A 26,710-nucleotide genomic window follows, 5' to 3' on the forward strand; every position below is an offset into this window, starting at 1 on the left:
TTGTACCCTGGGGGAGGACTACAGATGGTGGAACCCAAGGGATGAACTGAAGGTAGGAGAGAAGGAGAGGAGATGGCATTCCTGCTGGATGCACAGCTGAATCAAAGGTGTGTCAGTGGAAATGCAGAGTATGTGTTCAGAGAGCATGTCTTCTTCCACGAATCTGCTTCACTGATTTAAGTTCCACTGAGATGGGTGGGTGGTGAGGAAAGCAGTCTCCATAGTCTCGCTGCTGGTCTGAGCCTGTCTGCCCGTCTCCTCATGTGTAATATAAGAAACAGCCATGAAGACTCTTCCAGCTCCAGACTACACCTCCAAAGCCCTTGATGAGGGCCCTGGTTCACAGCTGTTTTTTATGTCACTCATATTTCTGTATGATTAAAGGTCTCCTGAATCCCCATATCCATCTAAAACCTTTCTTATTATATAAGATTGGATGTATTTGAATGTAGCCAATAGCACACACATACCCTAAACCAAACAGCTTAAGCAACAAATTGGGTTTTTGCTCATGAGATTTGTCAGGGAGGAAAAAACCTTTTTCTCTACTCTTAAGTTATAACCTGGGGTGTGTGAATTAAACTGGTGGATGAAAGATTAACAGGAGAAAGGGCTTATTTTGTCTGCATATGGAGGGCATCACAGAAATGAAATGAAAATTCCCCAAAGTGCTCAGACCTAGGAGCTTACATACCATTTTAACAAAGGGTGATAAATTGCAGAGGACACCAGACAAAGGAAAAGGGGCAGTATATTGTGAGAAGGTAAATATATGAGGGAAACTAATAGAAGATGAGGGTTTTTTTTAGACTCTCTCCAGTAATAAGGACAGTTCTTCTGTTGGTAGGGGAGAGGAGAGAAGAAGCACCTGCACAAAGGGAAATTTATGTCCTGCTTTTAGGCAGATGGGGGAGAGAAAAGTGCTCTTTCTGAGTTTGCGTCTTCTTAATTGCCTTCAGGTTACTTTAATTCTTATGTCAGAGTGGCATATTTTGGGGTGGAATACTCTGATCCCCTCAGTCAACAAGAAGTGGTTCTGCCGGTCTGGATGGGCTCTGTCTCTGGGCTGCCTTCACTCATCCATCTATGATCAGCTAATGAGTTGGCTGGGGCGGGCTGGGGCCAGGTGACCCCACTCCCATGTCTGGTGGTTGGCTGGCTATTGGCTGTGGCACTGGGTTTGAATGGGTCACCCCATCATTCAGCAGGCTAGCCTGGGCTTGCTCACATGACAGCAGCAGGGTCCCTGGAGTGAGACTGGAAGCATGCAAGACCTTTTGAAACCTAGGTTTGAAGTAACAAATTTAATTCTGCAGCGTTTTGTGAGCCAGAGCAAGATATGAGGGCAGCCATATTAGAAAGGTGGAGAAACAGACTCCAACCCTGCTTGGGGGTTGCTGCAATGTGACATTGCAAGGTGTAAGTGCAGGAGGGGAAGCATTTGTAACTATCTTAAAATCTCTCACACTGTTTTAGGTAAAGAGGCTTTCTCACTGTTCCTGGAGCAGGACCCCTGCATTTGTTCAACGTATTTTTCCTGGCTCAGAAGTCAGCTCTTAATCCATCTTGGAGTTCAAATTCCATCCCTTCTGCAAGGCCCATATTCAAAACTAATTTATCCATGGAACTTTACCCCATCCCTTCAACTAAATGCGGTTTCTCACTCTGAAGAGTTGAAATGTTGCCACAGACTCTACGAGTCCATAGATTCTGAACTATTTGTACCCACAGGTATAGTTATATGCAATTGAAACAATCTTTTTTTCATCTTAGTATATGAAATGACTATGATTTAGGGTGATAGTTTCTATTAAATTGAATCTTCTGTGATTTCTTCATTCACTTCTGCTGTAAAAGCTGGCATTCATAGCTACCTGCTATAGCTTGGTATCAAAATTTCTATGTATGTCTTTTGTGATTATCTTTACTGTTACTTTGCAGTTCAGGTTTCACACTCAGGCTTTTTCAAATTATCTTTGCATTTAAGGTTTAGTATTTTAGAAGATCCTAAATTTACCTTCATATTTTATGACTTAGAAAATGAAAATGGTTCTGGTTTTGGATTTGATATCTGTAATTTCTGTTTTTGAGACTACTATGCATTTGTTTGAAAACCAGAACACTTATTTTTGTTTATTGGCTCAACTGCATCGCCCATAAATTCAACTTAAGTTCCAGGTGTAAGATACCCCCACAAGAACATATTAAGTGTACTGTGTGATAGAGAGCTTGAGGTCGGTACTTCTCGCACATAGGAAAACAGATGGCTTTCTGAGATGTCAGTTGTATCCTATGTTCCAATTGAAGTGTGTCCGTTTGCTGTTTATCAGGGATTTTTAAAAGTCATGTTTGTGAGAGAGTAAATCAATTTTATTCCTTAAAGGCTAGGGGAAGAAATGCATAGCTGGATATATAGCTGATAAGGATGTTGTATTTTTTTTTCTTTCTGATGATCATATTTTAAGATAATTCAAATATTTTGTGGCGGAGTAAACATTCTATTCTAGTGCTAGCTCACTTTGAAATGAACAAGCTAAGACTCAGGGATTTTCGATCACTCAGAACTATTTGGCAGTAAAGAGAATGCTAAACATCAGAAAAAGAAAAAAGAACAATAAATGAAGACCCAAATAAACTACATCAAAACAAGCAAAATACCCCCCCCTCCATCCCCACTGCAGTGTCCGTTTGTGAGTCGAGGCCTTACTGCCTAGTCAGAAGCTCCACGCCAGATGTCTGGAGTCTAGTGTGTCTGCGGGGCTGCGGGGTTGCGATGCTGTTTTGTGTCAAATGGCAATGACACAGAAGGTCAGTGGGTTTATAGACATGTGTAGGCTGCTGGAAATAAAGAACGAAATAATGAATTAAACTTCACAACCAACCAACAAAACCCCAGGCACCGCAAATCGCTTTAATTAGTAAGCGAACTCCTACAAAGTATAATTCGTCGTCTGTCAAAATCTGAGCTCTGGCGCTGCAGGGCGCGGGCCCCTCGAGTGCTCCCTGCGCCCAGACCCTGGACCCCCGCAGGGTGGTCGGGAGCAGTGGTGGCGGTGATTGGCGCGAGTGCCGGCCTACACCCTCCCAGGAGGGAGGCGCGCGCCAGTTTGTCCCCGCGCAGCTCCCATATAAGGCGGACCCCGCCCCTGCCTGGGGTGGCGAAGGCGGCGCGCGGGCTCCCTGGCGGCGCCTCTAACCAGCCCGCCCCTACCGCGCATGCTCGGGACGGCCCGGTCCAGCCTCCGGCGCTCCTTGTTTTCCTGCAGCTCGCGTGGTCAAATCTGCATCCAGCTCTGCGCCAGCAAAGCGGGGAAAAACCCAGGGTTTTCAGGGCTCTGGAAACAGATGGGAGGCCGATTCCTAGCTGCCGGGCTCTAGGGAAGCTAATAGTGATTTCATATCTGAGTGGGTCACGTCTGCCGACATCATCTTACTTAATGCATTAGCCAACTCCATGGAGTTGTTTCTATTGCTGTAAGGCAAAAGCCTCCGCGGTGCCCCGCCATGCAGACTGGAGGACGACCAAAGCTAGTGTTAGTGAAGGAGCTGGGGCTCAAACCCAGCAGTCCAGCCTCCACTCCCCGTGGCTTCTTGTCAGCTGCCCGAAGGGGCAGTAAAGGTGGTCCTGGGGCTGGGCTGGGGTGGGTTGTTTGTGCTGAGGGGCCCTGAGTGTGGCGGTAGGAGGAAGGCAAGGCTCAGGTCTTGGTTGGGGCCCGCAAGTAACCCTGTGGCACACAGGTGGGCTCCTGGGTGTGTGTGCACAAATGCTTGAATGAATGGAATGGCTGAATGAATTTACATTCTTAAGAAGAGGGAGGTGGTGGGGTGGGGTGGGGTGGGATGCGGGGTGGGGGGAAGGACTCGGGAAAAGAGGCTAGGTCTGCCCTCACTTCTTAGGTCCTAAGTTTTAAAGAGAAGGTTGCTGTCACCCCTGAATAGGTTATGATTAAAACTGAAAAAACAAAAAACAACTACTGAACTGTAACATAAGTGAAAAAAAGTCCCACGATCTTATTTCAGACAATGTAGCCATTCTCATCAGCATTTTTAAACATCCAGTACCCTTTGTATTTTCATTTCTCGGTGTCCCCGAATTGAGGGATCCAAAACACACAACTCGGTTGGGTAGACTGCAGCAGAGAAGGCCCTAGTGGATGCAGCTCCCCACAAACAAGCTATGATAATCTCCGTCCCTCAGGTTCTTGCTCTGTAAATTGGTTGAGCTAACTCCTGCACTGTGGTGGGTAAAGTCAGTTCCTAGCTGAGGGCTGAAAAACTGTGTTTTCGGTAATCAGAGCCCCAGGATTGAGGTCTCTGCTCTGGCCCTACATGACTGCGACCCCTTCCTCTTCCTCCCCCGTTTTTCAGGTGATAAGGCTGGGTTGCAGCTTTCCTGAAATCACTCCTCCCCGGTGACTGACCGTTGGTGACTTCCGGGCCACCTCCTGCAAGGAGGTTCTTCCCGCCTCGGCGACCTTAGGTTGTGGCGCTCCGGCATCCCGACCCCGCCCCTCCCCGCCGCCGGGCCGCCGCCAAACCCCGGCGCGCGGATCACGCGGGCCGGAGCCGCTCTGGGCATGCTCAGTGGCCCGGCAGGTGGGGCCGCCGCGGGACGCCTGGTCCGGCCGGGAGCAGAGGGGCGGGGGCGGAGAGAGGGAAGTGGGCGGGAGCCGGGGGCAGAGTCGCGAGAGTCGCCGGTGGCCGCGGGGCGCTTGGCAGGTGGGAGCCCGCGTGGGCCGGGCCGGGATGAGCAATGGCATCAGTCAAGGTGGCCGTGAGGGTCCGGCCCATGAATCGCAGGTGAGTTGGGGGAGGCCATAGGCGGTCCCCCGTTGCGCCCCCGCCCGGACGAACTAGTCTCCCAATTCCCCTCAAAGGCCATCCTGTACTTAAGTGTCACGGGATGGTCTCTGGCCCACTGGTCCCTGGCTGTGGCCTCTGGGGGCCTGGAGCGTTTCACGCTTTGCTGTCCCTTTTACGCTGCCCTGTTGGGGACAGCTCTGGGGATACACAGTTCACGAGGCCAGGAGAAGAGTCCTGTCCCACTAACTTGTGGAGGTTTACATGTTTCCCCTTTTCAGAAGCGCCAGGGGATCACTTTCATGAAGGCTTAAAATCCTTCTGAGGGAATATGAGAGTGGTCACGGGACACCACAGCTGTCAGGCGAACTCCCCTCAGTTGTGTCAACTCACAAGTTCTCTATTTACAACAATATTTTTAATTGCTTAGTGAGAGATGATTTCACTTGCCTGAATGTGAACCCTGACTTCTAATAGGTAACTGAGCAGTTCTTAACTTCCGTTCAAGAGTGGATGGGAAACTTCAGCAAAGTTTTCACTTAAGGGGAAAAAAAAATCAAGGACACTTAGGCACACGTGTTGGAAATCTGCTGGTGTTAAGAGAGGAGAAGAGTTATAAACACATTTAGAATCCAGTCTTGTATTTTTCTACAAAGTAATGCTTTTCAGAATGATTTGACTCTTTATTCTTTGAAAAATAATCCCAGCTTCCTTCTCAATGACCTCTTTATAATCAGTATGGAAAGATGCTTTAGAAGAGTTGCTTTTTAAATTGGTTTAACTTTGAAGAATGAAGTAGACCTAAATGGGATGTGTCCTTCGGAGTTGACAGGCCCAGTTCACACAAGTCCATTTGTTTTTATTGGCTTCTCAGTCAAGTTGTTGGACATTTGATTTACCATATGGCCTTTCCACTTTCTCATATCAACTTGTGGAGGTCATTGTTTGGTAGTTCTGACAGCTGACTGGGGCATCCGAAGATCATAAAATCAAGTTATTGCCAGAATCTTCTTTGACTCACCTGAGTCTGTTTTTTCTATTGGCAAATAGGGAATCATTACTCTGGTTTGTAACTGTTGAAAACCAGCGCTTTTGTCGTTTTTAAGTTATTTATAAAGCTTTTTAGGAAGAGTTTGACTTTTTTGTAAGTCCAAAGAGAATATGGATGTTGCTATGTATATTCAGTCATACAAGACAAACAGACCCCAAAGTCATTTAGATGATTTAAAAAGATTTTTCTTTATTCTGGATTTACATGTATAAAGAAGTTCCTTTCTCTCTTTGGAATAACATGAACACATGCTAGAAGATTGTATTGGTAACTTTAGAAAGCACCTACCAAATGCACAGTATTGTCCTGGGTGCTATATGGGGGATAAGGTGAGTGAGGTTTAATGAGTATCTTCTAAGAGCCCACTACCTAATGGGGGAGGGACTACATACTGGCAGGACTCTCCTAAAACATGGGGCTGGTTGGGAGTGATGGTCCAAGTGCAGTCCTTTGCCAGTCGTAGGCCTGGAGGCCAGTTATATGGAGGGGCTGCAGGAAGAGTCCAAAAGCCATGTGCTTTGAGGTGGTAGATTGAAGTGATGGTATTTGTACTTTCAGCAGAGAGCTTTGGTGGTGGCATCAGGATTAGGGCAAGAGCTAAGGAAGTAGCAGTCTGAACCAAAAGCATAAATGGGAAGGCTGGATAGATACACTGAGACAGTTTCCTGGAAGACCTGAGAGGATTTTGCTGATCCTTGGATGGGAAGGAGGGGGAAGGGGAGAACATAGAACCCTTAACTGAGGTTTGATGGTCAAGGAGGTGGAAGAGGTTTGGGGACGGTGGATAGTGAGGTTGGTGTATTCTCTCTTGGATCCGTAGAGTCATATGAGATGCAGTAAGTGTCAAGACAAGCACAGTGTTGTCACAGAGTGAGTGCTGCCCTCGTGTTGACCCTGTTGATCTATCTGAAGTGTGGGGAGGACATCTGTCTCTTTGGTGATGTTCAGTAGACTGTTAGAAACATGGGTTTAGGTCTCAGGTGATTTGAGGACTGACATTTGGAAAACTTTTGCACGCAGATGACAGTTTAAGAATGTTACAGTGAGGAGATTTCTCAGGAGGAGGAAGTCTTATCTTTATGTGTATATGGACACACATGCACACATACGTATACACATATGTGTGTGTATATATAGAGAGAGCAGGTTAAAAACATGTTACAGTGAGAAGAAAAGGATTGGATACTGGGATATCCTTTTCTTGAGAATTCTAGGGAGAAGATTGGCTTGCCCTTCTTGGAGGAACCAGCATAGCAAATTGTCATGGCAGGGAAAGGAGCAATGTCTCTTGAAGGAGGTGGTGGTTGTTGGTGTCAGATGTTGCCAAGATGGTGCCCTGAGGGTGTAAGATGAGGTCCTTGGTCTTGGAGATAGGAACGTTGGTAACCTTCCAAAGCGCAGTTTCAAGGAGAGACAATGATCCAGAAGTTGGCAGTGAAATGGAAAGAGGCATACAAATGGCCGACCAAAAGTATCTGACCTAAACATGCGAATTATAATAGCAGAAGAAACCATTTTTTATCAGTGAGATTGGTGGACGTTGACTGAACATCAAGTGCTGGCGAAGGGGCGGTGATGAAATCATAAACGGTCAGAACCTCTGAAACTTTTTTATTGGGAAATTTGACAGGAATTGTCAAGATTAGAAATTTATAAACCCACCAATTGGTCAGTTTCATTTCTAAGAATTTATTTTATGGATTATATTCCTACCTACCAGGATGAACATGGGATTGCAGATGTAAAAATTTTTGTTCTGTTAATCTTTAGAGGCATTTTAGGCAAAGGGGGAGCAACCAACAGAAAGCAAAGGCCTGGGGTATTGGGAGGTGAGGACTGCTGTTGCAGGCTCTAAAAGGATGGAGGCACAGGGTGAGATGTGACCTTCTGAGCCAGGAGCCTTTGCAGTAACTAGTCCTTGCAAACAAACACCCAGTGCTTGATTCAGGCTAAGATGTGATGCGTTTATATTTACTACCGTGGTGCTTTGGGTTATGTGGCAGAAGTAGTTGTGAAAGAGCCGTGTGCTGTGATGCGATCATCACAGCAGCTGCCTTTACTGAGAGTTTCCTCTGTGGCAGTGGTACAAAATCTAATTTAATCTTTGTAACAGTCTTAGTAGGTACAGACTATTATTGTCATGCTGTAGTACAGATTGGGAGACATAGTTAACTTGCCCGAAGTCAGTTTCTGAGGACGGTCACAGCTCTACTTTTTGGGAAAATGAGTAAAACCTTCGCCAAAACAATTTGCTCATAGTTTTTTATGGGCAAATTTTAACATTTATGTAGTGTGTTTTTATGCCTTATGTATGTAGTCTTATGTATTCCTTTTTCTTTGTGATTTCTTCCATTGTTCTTAGGCCTGGCCTTTTCTTTTTTACTGGTTTCATTTTTTAATAATTTTATGAGATTTTTTTTCCAACAAAATTCCAACAAAAATAATGATTTGGTAAACTAATTTGTCCATTTCCTTTTGGTTTCACTTGTTTGTTTTTTCATGGAAACGCTAGATGATTCTGTTCTTCCTTTTTTTTTTTTTTTTTTTTTAAGAGAGTGTGGGAGTGCTGGGCCTGGACGGGCAGAGGGAGAGAGAGAATCTTAAACAGGCTCCATACTCAATGCAGAGCCCGATCTCACAACCCTGAGATCATGACCTAAGCCGAAATCAAGAGTCCAACACTTAACCGACTGAGCCACCCAGGCGCCCCAGTAGATGATTCTCTACTGTCATCTGTCCTGTCCCATTGATTTGCCAGTGTTGATGGGGCTGGGATCTGAGGGCAGACTGCGTGGGTTGCAGTTTTGGCTGTCATTTACAAGCTGGGTAAAATTTGGCAAGAGACTTAATTGTTCTAAACCTCAGTTTTTGCAGCTGTAAAATGGGTGATAGTAATTGTACATACCTTATAGGTCTTTTTTCATATATACCATGATTCACACACAACACATTTGAAAGCTCTGTAGATTTGTAAAAGATTGAAGCTTTATAGATATGTAAAAGACTCATGAGGTGTTACATGCAATTCACTCATATTTTCTGTTCTGTCCTATTTTATTCTGTTGTCTTGTTAAAAAAAATGCTATTTCTAGATCCACTAAATTGACTTCAAGATCTATTAATGATTTGCAGTTGGCAATATGAAGAACAACTGTTGTGAGGTTCAAATGAGATCGTGCATGTGGATAATGCTCTCCACACAGTACCTGGCATGCAGCAAGGGCTCTGTAAAGATTGGTTATTGTTATTACTGTTATTTTTTATAATTTAATGATTGTAACTTTATTCAATAACAATATATGAGTTTTTTTTTTTACTAAAAAAATATTTACTGAGTGCTGGCAACAAGCCAGGTGATAGCTTTTTAATGTGCTTTCTTATCTGATAAGGCAAGACCACCTCATTCCTTCCCTTTTCTGGCTGTTTTTAGCTTTTCTTTCTGATTAGCTTCTCAGGTGGAATTTACAGTCATGTTTAGCAAGTTAAAAAGAGGAGAAGAAAAAAAATCACCATTGGTATTTATTTTGATTGGGATTGACCCCTTTAGGGTATACTGAAGTCTCATTTTAAGAGTGTCAGGGACTAGTTCGCGGTGGTCTCTCGGATCTCTGATGAAGACAGCAGACAGCTCGGGTGTTAGGGTTGGGAGACATCTGTCTAGATGCTTTGAGGCGTCAGGCATCATGCTCTTCTCTTTACCGTGGCAACTTCCTTTCCTGCTCCCACCAACTGAGTGACTGAGGGCTTTTTATGCCCATTTGATAGAGGGGAAACTGAGAGCCCTCGCGTAATAGTCCCTTGAGTCTGGACTTGAACCCAGTGTGTCTTACTCTCATTTCTGAAGCTCCTCCATTATACGGAACACTTGAGAGGAGGGCGGGGGACCGCGAGGCAGGTAGGAAAGAGTGCAGTTAACCAGGGGTTTTAGACCAACTGAAGCTTTGTGTAAGAATTAGTTGAGAGGCGGGTAGACAAGTAGACAGGGTGTTGTGAGGACTTTCCTTTGTTAAGCTTGGCAGTTTGGGCTTTCATTCTCCAGTTTGCTGGCTAGTATGGTAGCAATTGGCTCCATGGTGGCTATTTCACTTAACATTAAGTAGAATTTAAAATTTAGTTGCTCATTTGCACTAGTCACACTTTAAATACTCAGTAGCCCACGTATTGAACAGCGCTGATATAGAGCATGTCCATCATTGTGGAAAGTTCTGTTGGATGGTAAGACTGATCTGGCTTGAGTCCCAGATTACCACTTCTGAGTTTTGTGCCTTGGCACTTAAGTGCCGTGTGCTTCAGTTTCTTCATGTGCAAAGTGGAAATCTTCACAGGACCCACCCTGTGGGGCTGAGATGGTGACTGAATGCACTCACACTCACTAACAGTGTTGGTCCTCAAAGCGAGTGCTCTCTATATATTGGCTGTTATTTTTAGACACTGGGGGCTATTGATGGTTTTAAAACAGGGTTGTCATTTGCCATTTAGTATCTTCAGAAGTTTCATCTCATAGCAGGGAAGTGCTACCAGGACCAGCAACAATGAACTTTTATTTACTATTTGCCAAGTAGTGTGCTAAGTGCCCTTTATGCACTATATTACCCCATTGACTTTCCTATCGTTCTCTGGGATGCGAGACCCGGGGCCTAAATGTCTATATGAGTGGGCAGAGGCCAGTGCAGGAAGACCATAAAAAATTGAAATATGACCCATGACGATGTGATTCTGGACTGGATTGGAGTTGTAATATGTGTTAAAATTCAGCCAAGTACATTCAAAGTCTAGTAGGCTTTATTAAGCAATTCATGAATCAGGCAGCATCCTCACGTAGCAAGTAGAAAAGAGCTCCAAGGAGTCGTACAAAATGGAAGGTTTTTATGGGAAGGAGGATGGGGCAAGAAGTTATTAACAGAAGAAAGGAAAGGATTGTTTCAGGCAGGGTCACCTTCTTGGAGGAGAAGAACAGAGAGTCTTATTGGGTGGATCACCTTGTCTTCCTCTGGGGGTTGGGGAGGGCCCATGTGACAGATTACCTCAGTGGTGCTGACCAGAGACTTGTTGGCCAACTGCATTCCTGCGGGAGGTTGAAATTGCAATTAGGTTAGATATGAAGCCCCAGTTTGGTGACTTGGCCTAGCATACGTGACTCCATTTTGGAATTAGGAACCATAGGAAAGGGCACAATCAAAGGATAAGACTTGGAAACAAAATCCTGAAGAGGCTTTCACTGTATTTTCTGGCTGTGAAAATAATACATGCTTATAAAAACTTTATGCTCTGTAGAAAAGTGTACCAAAGAAATCAAATTGACAATCGCTCATAATTCCATGATCCAGGGATCACTACTTGTAAACTTTTGCTGCATTGGAATCCAGTCTTTTTTTCCCCTGTTAGTGTAGCAACATAAAATGTATACACTGTTTTATACCCTACTATTTGCATTTGCAAGAGACATCTGAAGACAAATCGGCAGGCCACAGGGAGGCCAGAGTCAAAAGATGAATGAGTGGTTTGGGATATTAAGTGGAAGAATGACCTTCCCCAAAGTCAGGACACGAGGATGAGCTGGTTGGATTGGAGGGGCATGGTGGTGAGTTGAGTTGGCTCTGGCTGCTGGTGGGGGAGCCAGGCATTAGGGACTCATGAGGTATCAGCTCTGCAATGCACATTTGGATGTGGGTTGCTTGAAGGTGATAGTGGATGTGGTGGAAGTGAGTTTGGTTTCCAAGGAGGACCATAGTGAAGAAGGAAGAGGGGTAGCAGAACTGCATAATTGACAGTGTCCTGGGCAAGTGGATTTTACTGGGTCTTTAGGACTCATTCCTTTTTTTGTAGCACATTGATTCTCGGTGTGGTCCAGGCACAGCTGAGGATCACTGAGGCTCTTTTAGGGGGTTCCCAAAGTCAGAACTGTATTTGCAGTAATACTAAGATAGTTTTGCCTTTTACACTCTTCTCTCATGGGGGTATGGTGGAGTTTTCCAGAAGCACCGTGGTGTGCAATGATGTCATGGCTCATGTGCTCTGCATTCTATGTTTTAAAAATGTCTCAGTTTTAATTTCTTGTATGGTAACTGTCCATAGATAGTACTCCTGTTCTGTTCCTTCCTGTGGGGCACAGGGCCTGACATAGGCCCCAGCCCTCACCTGGGCATCTCAAACCTGGGCTAGGCAGAGGAGAAGTGTAGTGTGTGTGTCTGTTTTTGTTTTAAAGAAGAGCAGAAAACAGGTAGGGAGGTAGGGGGTTGGGGCAAGAAGGCTACTGGGGAAGGGTGGGATGTAGGGAGGGATGGCGAGAAAGAGAGCCGTGGTTTCTCACACAGGGAGTGGAATAGCTGTGATGCTTCAGGTGAGGTTCCCAGGGAGGCTTGTGCTGTCACTGACTCAGGGAGCTTGGAGCACATGGAGGTTTTATCCTTTCTTTTAGGTGGACTTGACAAGTAACATGAAGCAAGTGACTGATGATGTATTTTCACATTCAAAATTTAAAAATATCTTAATGTGTATAATGCATTTACACAAGATGTGAGTACTGGTAGTTTAAGAATGCTCTTTAGTGACATAGAATATCAAATAAACATAATTTGGCATTGACATCTTTGTTTTACTCAAGGAGGCTGTGAGTGAGAGATCAAGAGTGTGTTTGTCTTTCCGTCAGAGGTTGTTTAGAAATGTCCAGTTGTGCGATATGTAGTGCTTTGGATTGAAGTTGATTTATTTTGTACGTCCTCATTTCATTATTAATTTTGTAAATTATTTCAATAGCCTTTGCTGTTTCTGTGGGTTCTAGGATTGGGATGCCATCTTGTTTTGTGAAGGAAAATGTTATAGTTATACCTCCAGCCTGGGGGAGGACGTGATAGCGCCTTACAATCCCCAGCCCCCTTCCACAGGACTGAGAGCCTCTGGTTTATTTTGGTGGCTTGGACTACCTTCTGTCCAGCTCCAGTTGCAGAGACAGTCCAGGAAAAAGTCCTTCATGGGAAGGTGGGCATCGTTCCCTTGGATTCAGCCTGCTGGTTCGCATTAAGCACAGAGGAGGTCACCGCCAGCAGGGCCTGGACGCTTCCCCTCACTGCCGGGCTCTGGGCTGAGCACTTGTTGCCTGCTCTGTCCATTTCCAAATACGTTCACTATTCATTGTTGCTGCATAGTAGAGGGGAAATGGCTATTTCTGTGATCAGCGTAGACACTTTGAGCAAATTTCAGTGGGATATGTAAAATTTAAAGTCATTTGAGAAAGAGCTTTCACTAATGGTGTTGATAACGTGATTTTTGTCATCTGTTACTATTGCTAGTCACTCATTCACTTACTAGGAACTCTGCTAAGTCTTAAGTGATCACTGTCTAATTTAATTCCTAGCAGCAGCCCTATAGGGCTGAATATAGTTAGCTCCAGTTTATGGATGAGAAAACTGGGGACCAAAACTGGGGTCCGGACTCCAGTTTTATCACATCACACTGGTTTTCTGGCTTCATAGCATTTACCATTATCTGATTGTATGTGCGTGTGCATGTGTGTGTGCATATGAATGTATTTTTGTTTGTTTGCTTTTTTAATGGCTCCTTGCACATAAATTCTGTGAGAGGCAGTAACCCTGTCAGTCTTTACTGATGGCTGTTTCCCCAAAGCCTAGAACCATTCCTGGCAGAGATGGGTCCTCAGAAGATATTTATTGCATTAAAAACTGCCACCTCTTCTGTCCCTCTCCCGCATCTTTCAGCTGTGGATGCTTATAAGGAATCAAGAATCCTCAGCCCAGCATCTGTTATAAGAAATCAGGAATCCCTAGCCAGGCATCTGTAGGAGGAAAAGGGAGTTTCGATGATCCTTCTGTTGGGTATTAGGAAGACAGGAGAGGTGAAAGAGGCCTGGGAAGAGCCTGGGTGAAGAATGAGAGCTCCAGAGCTTTCTCTGTGTATTAAGTTAATTATATGCAAATTACACATCGAATACTCATTATGTTTATCTCTTAAGGTTAGAGAATTGGCGATAAAACACACTGTGTTTAAATGATACATAGTTTATGGGACAGAACATTCATGTTCCTTTCTTCAGAAAAAGTTTTTTTTCTTTTTAACTTTTTATCCTGAAATAATTTTATTTTATTTTTTAAAAATATTTTATTTATTTATTTGACAGAGAGCGAGAGCAGGAACACAAGCAGGGGGAGAGGGAGAGGAAGAAGCAGGCTTCCCGCTGAGCAGGGAGCCCGATGTGGGGCTCGATGCCAGGACCCTGGGATCATGACCTGAGCTGAAGGCAGACGCTTAAAGACTGAGCCACCCAGGCACCCCCTGAAATAATTTTAGACTTACAGTTCCTGTATGCACTTCATCCAACTTCCCCTAATATTAGCATCTTACATAACCATGGTACAGCTCCCGAACTGAGAAATTAACACGGGTGCAAGACTATTAGCTGGATTTTAGTTTTACCTCAACTGTCCGTCCTCTGTTCCAGGAGCCAGTGCTGGACCCCACACTGCACTTAGTTGCCATCTCTCCTTAATCTCTTCTGCTCTGTGACAGCTCCTTGGTCTCAGAAGAGAGCCAGTCAGTTAGCTTGCGAGATGGCCCTCAGTTTGGGTTTCTCTGATGTTTTATCATGATTGAATTGAAGATGCAATTTTGGTGATAACACCACATAAGTGATTTTCTTCTCTTCATTTCACGTATGCCAGGCTTCATGGTGTCAGTTTGTCTCCTTAGGGGTGACATTGACCTTGACCACTGGTTAACCTGGTATCTGCTGGTGGTATCTATGGTTGATAAATATCTGAAAGAGATAGTTTTCGGGAAAAGTTTTTGGTTTCAGTTTGTAATACTAGTTTTTCCCCGTAAGAACCCATTTCAGATGTTCCGGTAAAAATTACTGTGACTATAAGATTCATTTAAAGCATTCCGCCTACCCAACTTAGTGAAAAAGAATTTATCATACTTAAAACAAAAGACATTTGTGCTTTGGAAGGCTGATGATGATTGTATAGGACTGTGTATTTCAGACATTTTCAGTAAGACATTTATCAGCTCAATGCATGCTGATGTTTTCTATTCTCTACTATTTCATTAAAAAAGATAATTGTTACCCACTAAATTCATTTGATGAGCTGCAATTTGAAGAACACTTAGTATAGTGAATTTATTATCCAGAACAAAAGTTGGTAAAAGCTAATTTTTTTTTTTTTTTATGTGAGAGAACACTGAAGTTAGGATGCTGTTAGATTGGAAGTCAGTCCTGTTTTCCCTAGGAAGGTGGGGGAGCTCACGATCCCAAGAGGATAAATCAAGCTTAGAGAATTTTCAACTTTTAAGAGTCTAGGATTCTGAACCCATCATGGGATGTCCACTCTCAAGAGCTTGCTCTCTTGAGCCCTCACGGCCTCATGTTCTCTCGCCAGGTTACACCTGCTGATTCTTGTTTTCAGGGTTTTATTAACAGAATCTAAATCATCACAGTAATTCTGCTTGGAAAATGTGCTTGGGGCAGAGGTAAAGCACTGTGTGAGCTCCCTCTTAGTGGGACTTAAAGTTCCCCAGGGAGGTTTCAAGAAAAAAAAATAATTCAAGATGGTGGAGACTAGCTCAAAAGTGAGAAAAAATGTAGAGATGAAGCTTTTGAAAATACATTTTGGTCTGTTCTCTTCCTTTTCCTAAAGTTAGTGTTTCCCTGTGAGCTATCTTTACTTGATCAGATTGAAAGGCAATTGTGAGAAAAATGTCACTAGTCTGGGCTGGAGCTCATGTATGATGACCCAAATAAGGTGTTATTTTTTTCTTCTTCTTATTTGTTTTGATAGGGGGGACGGGCGGTGTCTTACTAAGCATCCTGAAAGTATTGAGCCAGAACTCTGCCCTATCTAAAACACTGAATTGGGGGCACCTGGGTGGCTCAGTCGGTTAAGCATCTGACTCTTGATTTCGGCTCAGGACCGGATCTCAGGGCCTTGAGATTAAGCCCCGCATCGGGCTCTGTGCTCAGCACAGAGTCTGCCTGAGATTTTCTCTCTCCCTCTGTCCCTCCCCACTCTAATAAATAAATATAATCTTTAAAAAAAATAAAATGTTGCAGTGGTCTCTTACACGAACAGGATCGGGCACCAACGGAGTACTCCCCCCACCCCTGCCCTCACCCAGCAGCGGGTGGAGTGGTCCTTCTTTTCTTCTTTTTATTTTAATATTTAAAAATTTTTCATTATGGAACATTTACAGAAAGTTGCAGCATAGTACAGACAAAGCTTTCACCCAACTTCCCTAAATGTTCTAACCTTAGAAAATTATAATACAATTTAAAAACAGCAAAGTAACATTGACGCAGTGCTATTCACTAATCTGATTTATTCAGTTCCCCACGTTGCCCCACTAGTGTCTTTTTTTGGGTCTGAGTTCCAGTCCAGGATTGCACAATACATTTAGTTGTCTTGTAAAACATCTTCTTAATTAAACTTTTTTTGTTCTTAGGGTCCACTTTGCCTATCCTGATATGATATTAAGGGTAAGAATAGATAACATTTCCCTTGGAAGAGCTCTGTCCATTTGAAAGGTTGAGGAATTATGTCTCCTGGCATCTTTTGTTGGAATATAGACAGTTTGAGCTGTTCACACCTTGGTTGGCTTAATTATTCCACATGTCAAATGAAAAGGACATGTGGGGACCTTTCATCCTGGATGGGGTGGATGGGTCTGGAGTTCAGAGTGAGTCGGGGGAAGGCTGTCTCAATGGTGTGTTAAGGATTGGTTTTAGGCATAATTAGCTAAATCTGTAGTACAGGGGCCACAAACCCAATGCCTACAGGGACCAGACAGGCCTGCAACAATCCACATTATAAACTCTGAGCAGAGGATGGGATAAGTAGCCTCAGATTCTCAGCTTCAGAGTTGGGGAGGTAGTTGTGTGTGGAGGGGCACTTGGTAGTTTCTGTAGCAAATTTATACTGCCCCCCCCCCCCCCCCCCCCCGCGCCACAACACACTTTTAATTACTTGGCACTAAAGTTATCAAAGACGTTTATCTTTTACTCATGAAAGCAGATCACCATATGTAGTTGTGCTTTTCTATTTCCTGGAGCCTCTACTCTCTGGGGCCTCACCGCTATCTCTCTCCAGCTAGCAGAAGGGAGCTGGAGGGTGGGGCAGTGTACCCACTTCTTGTCCTTGGTGTGGAAGAGATGCATCACTGGTGCTCACTGTCCATTGGCCACATGGCCACACCTGGATGGGAGGAAGGCTGGGAACTATAGTGACTTTACTGGTTGGGACACCACTTTCCAGTGATAATTCTATACTGTAAAAGGGAAGTGTCTATTTCTACTGCGCCCTGTGTCTTGAGAGACGACTCTGTCCCAGCCAGTGATACCATTGAGGACCTTTGCACTCGCCTTTCCATCTGGTATGGGTGTGATGCAGATGTCCACATGTTCTGTTTACGCCTTCCTTTACTTAGATGTCACCTCTTCAGTGATCCCATGGAAAATATCATCTCCCACCACTAGTGTTCCCTATCCCCCTTCTCGATTTTATTTTTTCTTTATCACATTTACCACAACTTGGCCTACTATGTATTTTCCTTATTTATTGGTATATTGTCTGAATCTCTCTATGAGGACAGGGGCCATTTCTGTCTCATTCTTGGTTATCTTTCTTGTGCTTGACATGTAGCAAGTATTCAAGTGTTGAATAAAATGGGAACCTGGACTTTCAAATGTTGGCAAGGATTATAGCTAAAACAAACAGATCACTATGCAGGCCAAGCAGACCATGTCTGTGGGTGTGATGCTGGCTGCCAGCCTAGGCCTTGGGTGGAGAACCAGGTGCCAGGGTCTGGGGCCAAAGACATGGGTTTGTTTTCTAGGTCCACCACTTGCTCATTGTGTGAGCTTGGGTGCATCATTTGGCTTTTCTGGGTCTCAGATCCTTCTAAAATATGAGACTAATTGTCCTCCCTCTGTCCCCTACCCCATGTTACTGTGATGATTAAATGAGGTAGATGATACCTAAAAACACCAGAGATGCTCAGTTAATTCTTGGACTTACTGGTATCTAACTGTGCCGGTCCCTCTGCCAGGTATCAGGGGAATGCCTGCTGAGTGGGGGCAGTCCCAGCAAACTTCCAGAGAGAGGGGAGGCTTGATCTGGACCTTGTAAGATGGGAAAGAGTCATAGCAGAAGAAAGATCTTTCAGTCATTAAGTATTTATTGAGCACCTGTGTGTATCGGGAGCCGTTCAAAGATTGGAGATTCCTTGCTGAACAGGATGGATAAAGTGGCTGCCCTCAGAGAGCTTATATTCTCGTATGCTGCTGTCTAATAGAAGGCAATGTCAGCCACCTATGTAATTTAAGGTTTTCTGGTAGCCACATTAAAAAAATAAAAAAAAAATAGGTGAAATTAACTTTAACCATTTATTTAACCCATTATATTCAAAATGCCATTTCAACATGAAATCAGTGGAATGAGTATAAATGAGATATTTTAAACTCTTTTCTTGTACTAATTCTTTGAAATCTGGTGTGTTTTTTTATACGGTGCAACTCAATTTGGACTAACCACATTTCAAGTGCTCAGTAGCCACATGTGGCCGGTCTCTGCTATATTGGACAGCACGGGTCTAGGGAGTAAACAAAGATCATATGTAATGGCAGGTAGTTGGAAGTTTTATAAAGAAAATAAAGGGGTAGGTTACCATAGATACTAGTGGTCAAAGAAGGACTTTTTGTGTAGATAAAAGAAGGTGATGAACTGTGGGAGTATCTAGGAAGAATGCTCTAGGCAGAAGGAATAGCAAGTACAAAGGCCCTGTGGCAAGCACATGCACTGGATACAGAAGGCCAGTGGGGCCTCCTGTGCAGTGAGATGGGGGGGTGCATCATGTAGAGCCCAGTAAGCCATGGTAAGGTCTTAGGCTTATTATTCTACGTGGGGTTTGGGCCACTGGAAGAGTTGGAAGAGTGAAAGAATGGAGTGACCTGATCTGAGTTTAGTTGTCCAAGGGTCACTTGGGCCACTGGTGGAGAATGGCCTGTAAGGGGGCAAGAATAGAAGTGGGATGATTTGAGCAAGAGGTGTAGGTGTGTATGATTCATTTACCCTGCAAGCATTCATTGGCCACCTGTGAAGTGCCAAGCATTGTGCTTAGGCATTGGGGATACCAGTGGGCATGATCTGTATCCTCAGGAAGCTCAGGCTAGCAAATGAGTGACCTGCTGGTTCGTGGTGGCAAGGTTGAGTAGATGGGTAGATGGAGAAGGCAGGGAGCCATTCTGTTGAGGAGGCAGGTGTGGTGCTCTCTGGCTGTGCTGTTTCTTCGCTTGGCTGATCACCAGGCTAGAGTGTCAGGCTAAAAGAGCTTGAGCTTAGGTGACCTGTAAGACCTTCCTAGAACTGAGGTCAACAGCCTCTCTTCTGTGGAATGCGGACAGCTGCTGCAGGTGAGTCAGGGAGATGGGGGCTGATGCTCAGTATGTTATGCGGGCAGTGGACCAGTGCTGGAGGCAGGAGGATAGTGAGGAGGGAAGGGAGGAACACTACAAAGCAGGCTCTTTCTTTTCCCACAAGGGAAGCTGATTCCCAGGGGTAATGATAACTTAGCCTGCACTTTCTACTAACAAGTAGTTTTCAGATTTTCTGCTCTTTCTGATGACCAATGCAGGACTTAAAGAATCAGTCGAAGGAATTCATTCCTCCTTTCCTGGAACATAAGTGCTTATGGAACTGATTTGATTGTAATTTAATCTTGGCTGGAATTCCTCTCTCCTTTGATTTTGAAGAGTCGGAGGATTATGTCATTGTTTCTGCTTTTGCTGTCTTTTCCCTTTTTCCTTCTGCTCTTTTGAGAGACAGCTATCGCTAATCAGTCCTAGATACATCTGATTTATTTTCTGTACCATCTTCCTTAGCCTTTGCAGCATGCTTGTCGTTCTTGATTTGCCATTTCTTATTCATTTATTCATTCCTTCTTTCAGCAGACATTAAGTGCTTTCTGCAAATGAGAAACTTTCTTTGTGTGTTGGCTTTTCCTTGGAAGGATACCTTTGGATGGTTCCTTGATTAAATTAGTGAGGCAGAGATTTCACTGTCCTGTAATCGCACACTTTCCCACAGTCCTCAGTACAGTGGAGGTGTGCTAGAGGCATGGATGTGGAAGAGCAGGTCAATCAGGTGGTCCTCAGGTTGCATCCTGCTATTGCTCCTAAGTACCTGCATGGTTTTCTAAAGGATACCTTAGTCTTCTGATCTCTTCTTTCCTCATCTGTTACAGTGGGGACAGTAATACCTTATTCATAAGGTTATTTTGATGGCTTAAGGAATTAATGGCTGCAGAGTGCTTGTGTACTACTGTAGTGTAGGCACCATCAGTGGTATAACTATTATAATTTTATCTTATACCTCTTGGGATTTCACATAGATACTGTGATGGTGAAGCACAATCTTACATAACTCAGTAATGAATGGACACAGTCCACTAGTCACCAAGCATTCTGTTCTGCTGTGTAGATGATAAAGTACAATAGGTATCTGGAGAAAGGAAGGTCAATGTGAGCTCAAGTCTGCAGGTAAGGCGTTATGGCTGGAGTTGAACTTTGAGGTCTGACAAGGCTTAGCTTGGTGAAGAGCACATGTTTTCATGGTGATCTTGACATTTGTCCAGCGTTTGGTCAGAGATGATTGAGGGCATGATCCTTACTCTCTAATAGCTCATGACCTAGGGGGGGTGATAGAAACAAAGGGAGCCTCCCAAGTTCTCTAGGTGATGATGGTGTATTCAAGGCATGATGCATGAGGATGGGAGTGGTGAGTGGTGTTCCTTCTGAGGGCTGGGGAGAATACCCCAGAGGAGGATACCATGACTGAGGGTATGTGCCAGGTCTTGTGTTAGACCAGTAGTTCTCCAAGGTTTTGGTTTTGGGGATTCCTACATTCTTCAAAATTTTTGAGGACCCCAAAGAGCTTTTGTTTTTGTGGGTTACATCAGTCTATTGTTTACCACATTAGGAATTAAACCAGAAAATTATAAAACATAGGAATATGTAAGCACACATCCCCTTAGCCATCAGAATGATTCATCACACGTCTTGTAGCCTCTGGAAGACTCCACTGTGCACTTGTGAGAGAATGAGAGTGAAAAAGCCAAATAACGTTCTGGTGTCATTATGAACATACTTGACCTTTCCGAGGCCCCCATCATCATTACAAGCTGCTGGTTTGCATGTTGGGGATGTGGTGGTGCATATTCCAGGCACAGTCCTTGCCTTTGTTGGGCTGGTTCCTGTGGTACTATGTATGGAAGCTTGCGGCAAGGGGTGCAGTCTAATTCAGACTTGGGGGGAGAACCATCTCAGCTAGATTGAAAGTGGGCGTTAGCCAGGAACGACAAGTGTAGCAGGTGGGGGGAACAGCATGTGGGAGACCCAGAGGCCTCATCTGCGGAGCTGAAGGAACTTCCAATGGCTGTGTATTAATTATGCATTTGCTTGAACAATACTAGCAGTTTGCTTTCTCTGCAGCTTCAGCCCGATGTGATTTTATCCATTCGTTTGTTGTCAGAGGCACACAAGGCTCTTCTCCAGCCCCTTCCCCGTGTGACTTGTAGGAAGCTAAGGGCCTTGTTTCTTTGCACTTGTGTTTGAGAGCTTCCTGTTTCAAGTGCTGAACTGGGTTTGTGAAGCTTTGAAAATGCAAATAGAATAGAGCCCTGAAATGTGAGGGGGCTCAGTGTGCAGGAGAATGGAGGCTGAATAAGAAAGCATAATCACAAAAGGACGGAAAGGCGCTACTTGGGAGTTGAAGACTTGAATGGAACAGAAGTAAAACTGCTCATTTGATGTCATCCTGGCGTGATCGTAGATGAGGCCTCGGCTCAGACTCAAGACAGCGAATGCCATTTCTACCCTGTGTGCTAGCTCTCGCCCTCTCCTCCCCTCCTCTTTTGAAATGAGGTCCAAGTCAGAGGTGCCAAGTATTACACCAGGTACAACTTGAGCCTGCCTTCACCCTCGTATAGCTGTTGGAGGAGGGGCCTGCTTTATTGTGCATAGACTGTTGGGTCAGCTGAGCCCCAGAAATGAGGACAAACCTGTTTTGCCCTCTCCCTCTGTTTTATTTCAAAGAGCGTCATGATATCAGAGGGCTTTCTTACCTCAGGCCCTTCTGGCTTGATGACAAGGTTATTTCTTTTATTTCTGCATAAATCATGGTAGTGTATTCAGTTTCAAGGAATCTGGGATGCGTTCTTGAGCGTTCAGAATCTGCTAATACTGCCCCAGCAGTGCGGCTCTGGGGACCGGTGGCTTTATTGTTCAAAAGTTGCATACCTTGAGGGTCTCAAGAGGTGAAAATACTGGCAGGGAGTTGGAAGGATTGAAAATTAAGGAGGTATAGTTTATGCTAAAAAGAGAAGGAAACGAGAGAGAAAGCCCCTCACTGCTGGTTTCTTTAAGAAATCTTAAGGAAGAACTTAGAAAACCTTATTTCCTCTTGGCTGGGTTAAATCATATTTTGTTAAAAGTCAGCTTGATTGGTTTCATCACATCAGCCCGCTTTGTCATTGCTCTGTCCCTAGAGGCACCATGGGTGGGAGAAGATAACAGAGTCCAACAGAAAGCAGGTGAAGGTTGAGAAGCCACAATCAGAGTCTTCAGATTCGCTGCCAGTTAGTCATTTTTAAGTTTTTTTTTTGCTGTTAGAGGCATAACCCCTTCTCTGAAGTCTTTCAGTTTCCTATGGGGGTCTCAACTCCCCTGTCTGGGAAGCTGTGGGAGAGCCGCTGACCTGCGTGGTCTGTCGGGGGAGGCCTCATCAGCTCCTTTTCTGCTGTCCTGCAGAGTGTGGACACAGGAGTGCCATGTCCTCTCGTATTTCAGGACATGAAATATCCTCGTATTTTTCACATAATATCTTCGTATTTTTAAAGTATTGACATCTAATTAAAGTATCTTAGAACACAGGGTGCACCAGTCCTGGTCCTGGGTTGCCACTGAAAAACATTGGGTTTAGAACGAATGTTTAAAATTTCTCCCCTATCTCAAAATAAAAAGCTATACAGCAAATGAAACAATCAACAGAACTTAAAAGACAACGTACCAGATGGGAAAAGATATTTACAAATGATATATCTGATAAAGGGTTAGTATCCAACTTACATAACTCAACACCAAAAAAACAAATAACCCAATTAAAAAATGGGTGAAAGACATGGATGAACATTTCTCCAAAGAAGACATACAAATGCCACCAGACACAGGAAAAGATGTTCAATGTTCCTTGTCATCAGGGAAAGGCAAACCAAAACCACAATGAGGTATCACATCATACCTGCAAGAATGGCTGATATCGAAAAGACAGGAAATAACAATTGTTGGTGAGGATGTGGAGGAAAAGGAACACTTGTGCACTGTTGGCGGGAATGCAAATTGGTGCAGCCACTGTGGAAAACAGTATGGAGGTTCCTCAAAAAGTTAAAAATAGAATCACCATATGATCCAGTAATCCCACTACTGGGTGTTTACCCAGAGAAAATGAAAACATTATTCAAAAAGATACATGGACCCCTATGTTTATTGCAGCCTTATTTACAATAACCAAGATTTGGAAGCAGCCAAGGTGTCCATAGCTAGACAAATGGACAAAGAAGATGTGGTTATAGATATACAATGGAATATTACTCAGCCATAAAAAAGAATGACATCTTACCATTTGCAACAGTATGGATGGATCTAGAGAGTATAATGCTAAGTGAAATCAGTCAGAGAAAGACGAATACCATATGATTTCACTCATGTAGAATTTAAGAAACAAAACAAATGAACAAAGAAAAGAGACAAAGCAAAAAACAGACTTAACTATAGAGAATAAACAGGTGGTTGCCAGAGGGGAGGTGGGTGAGGGATGGGTGAAATAGGTGGTGGGGATTAAGAATACACATATCATGAGCACTGAGTAAATATATAGAATTGTTGAATCACTGCTGTCAAATAAAATCTTAAAAAAAAAGGGGGGGGCGCCCGTGTGGCTCAGTCGTTAAGCATCTGCCTTCGGCTCAGGTCATGGTCCCATGGTCCTGGGATCAAGCCCCACATTGGGCTCCCTTTTCGGCGGGAAGCCTGCTTCTCCCTCTCCCACTCCCCCTGCTTGTGTTCCCTCTCTTCGTTGTCTCTCTCTCTGTCAAGTAAAATCTTAAAAAAAAAAAAAAAGAATTGTTGAATCACTGTATTGTACACCTGAAACTAAAACAGCACTATTTATTAATTATACTGGCATTAAAAAAAAAACCAACTTTCTCCTTTATTTGCTTTATTTAAAACTCTTTACTTCAGACCATTTCCCCTTACCACTTTCCTACATTATTGGTGTTTTCAGTATTTGGGGGAGTTGTCATCTTTGAGTGCTCTTGGTTTGGCCCATTGTTGTGTCATAAGCATCCTTGAGTTTCACTGAATGCTGAGAGATGCTGGTCCTTTCCGTATTGCTGTGAAGACCAGGAAAGAGGTGTCATGGGTGGGGGGATATAGCTCTAAAGTAGTTTCTGTGAACAGTGCTGGTAATGCTAAGGACAGCGATTGTGTCTGCATAAACGTGTCCTTCTCTGCGTGCTTCGACTCTGTTCTCTGAACCCCGTAGCCCCCTCTGAGGCAGGCAGAGAAGGCAAGATTCATCCCCATTTTACAGATGGGCAGGTGGCTAGGTGGTCATCAACACATCGGTCAGTTGAGATGCAGAATGTGAACCTGGCTCTTTGGACCCCGAAACTCTGGGCTACATCCCTCTGATTGTGTGCACACTGCATGCCTGAGCCCAAAGGCGTTTTCCTCTTTGCTGAGGGTTTTGGTGGCCTTCTTGGTCTTTTTCTACCTCTGTTACCTGGTTTCATACAGGTCCATGGTCATGGTTTGTGTTCTCCTTTGGGCTTTGCTAGTGACATATGATGGTTGGGGGGCGGGGGTTGGTTGCTCCTCTGAGACATTTAATGGAGGAAGTGGAAAAACCAGGAGTTTAGGACACTGGCCTCATATCTCAGCTGATGGCTTCCCGCCCCAGAGAGTGGATTTAACTGGTATGGGCTGTAGCTGGGCATCAGGAATTTTAAAGCCCCTGAGAGATTCCTGTGGGCAGCAAAGCTGGGGAGCTCCTGGGTTGGGAGTCCTAGCTGGGAGTGTGATTACTGGTGATTCTCCAGCTGCTGGATTCCTAGGATGGTGCCAGTGGGCTCGCCTTCCACTGATGCCTGGCGTTTCTACGTAATGGCAAAACGAAAATCTGCCTGAGTGTGGGGTGTGGCTTCTTCCTCTGTAGGAAGGAGCTTTGCTCTTGTGTGTTGCATCACAACTCAGAAATTGCAGATGTGGCATAGCATCCTCCATGTCTGCCCAGCATGGTCTGAAAAAGAGCAAGAGCCAGGGCAGGCAGGGAGTAGCTCTTCATCAAGCCTGGCGGTGTTTAGGCACCGGGGAAGGCAGTGTGACTCAGTTTGGTGTTCCAAGAATATCCTGGAAAAGAACTGTCCGGTGACCTACCCCCTTGTCTCCCAGGATACAAAAATGTGGCTGTTGCTTTAGGCAGTGATTGGGCTTCCTTTTTGGATGACTTCATTTTACTTACCACGTCAGCCAAAATCAGATCTCTCCTTGGTCTGGCCTCCCATGCCTGGGGTGGGGTGGGCCACTCATCCAACCCCCAACTGGCTTTGCTTTTTAGATCCTGTTTGCGCTCACCCACGTGGGGCGATCGTGGGCCGTTGAAGGGCAAGAGCTATGATCATACATTTCTGTATCCCCAAGAGCCTTGTACAGCGGACACATATGCGTTTGTCCATTGACCTACTCCTGCCTCTAGCCACTGTTGCTCTCTTTTATACACAAGCGAGCATTGCAAGTTTGCCCTTGGGGAGGGAGGGATGGGGCTGCTGGGCAGGAAGGACAGTGTGCGTTTCCTGTCTTCTGATTGGACATTCAGTATATAGTCAGAATAACTAGACATCTTTCACAAGTATTTAAAAATAAGTGAGAGAATTTTGGTGTTTCTGATTTTTTTTTATGAACTGTGGCCTCTGGATTGTGTTGATGAGGATAAAGCATTTCATAAATAAAACCTACGAAGATCAACTCTATGGTGGCTCTTCATCTTTTAGAGATCTGAGATCTGGCTAGAAAATTTGGCAAAATGTATTTTCTGGATTCCCTTCATTTCCACTCATTTTGGGAAAGCCCTGGAGAGGTTGTTAACACAGATCTGCCCACCTGGAGGGCAGGGCTTTGTGCCGGTTTTGTTCACTGGTTTATGTCCAGTGCCTCAGACAGCACAGGCATGATAAGGGTTGGTGATTCGTGGATGGATCTTGGGTTTGTGATGGAGATGAACTCACTGATTGTCGGCTGTGTGCCTGGCCTTGTGTTGCCTGCTTTCTTCTAACACCTCTTTCAGCAAATAAATGATACATCAGGCTAGCTCAGTCCCCACAGCCTTGCTGCACAGCCTTGCTGCACAATCAGTACTTTTAAGCAACTGTGTCTGATAGGTTTTATTCAGTCACTTTACAGGAGAGGAAACCAAGGCTTGGCAAAGTTAAATCAGGTGCCAAAGTCACCAAGCTGCTTCGAGGCACGATTTCAACCCCGGTCCCCAAAGCCCAGTGCTTCACTGCACAATTACGAAACCACTTTGCTTGGCAACATGAGAATCTGGGCTTGCATCTTATTCCACTCTAACTCAAAGTGAAGTCTCTTGAAGAAAAAGTCCTGCAATTTAGTATTTTGAAGCATACCTTTCTCCTATCTGGTATATTTAGCTGGCAATGCTGTAAAAGGAATCAATCTTCTTTTTACAAGCCAGTTATTGTATTTTTTTTATTTTTATTACAAAAGCTGTCACTAAGAAC

The 26,710-nt window shown here is 44.4% G+C and overlaps 1 protein-coding gene across 2 annotated transcripts in view; it reads left to right on the top strand.

Annotated features, from left to right (window-relative positions):
- The first annotated feature begins 4,710 nt into the window (after window positions 1-4,710).
- Window positions 4,711-26,710, top strand: part of KIF16B (kinesin family member 16B) — a 306,377-nt gene continuing 284,377 nt past the window's right edge. For both annotated transcript variants that reach the window (XM_028113007.2, XM_028113008.2), the window contains exon 1: window positions 4,711-4,800. In XM_028113007.2, the coding sequence (XP_027968808.1) occupies window positions 4,754-4,800 (47 nt within the window). In that variant the 5' untranslated portion in view covers window positions 4,711-4,753. The remainder of the gene's footprint in view (window positions 4,801-26,710) is intronic.

Source organism: Eumetopias jubatus, unplaced genomic scaffold, assembly GCF_037043125.1.
Source record: "Eumetopias jubatus isolate StellerSeaLion01/CBP00866 unplaced genomic scaffold, mEumJub1_p1.0 scaffold_9, whole genome shotgun sequence".
Lineage (NCBI taxonomy): Eukaryota > Metazoa > Chordata > Mammalia > Carnivora > Otariidae > Eumetopias > Eumetopias jubatus.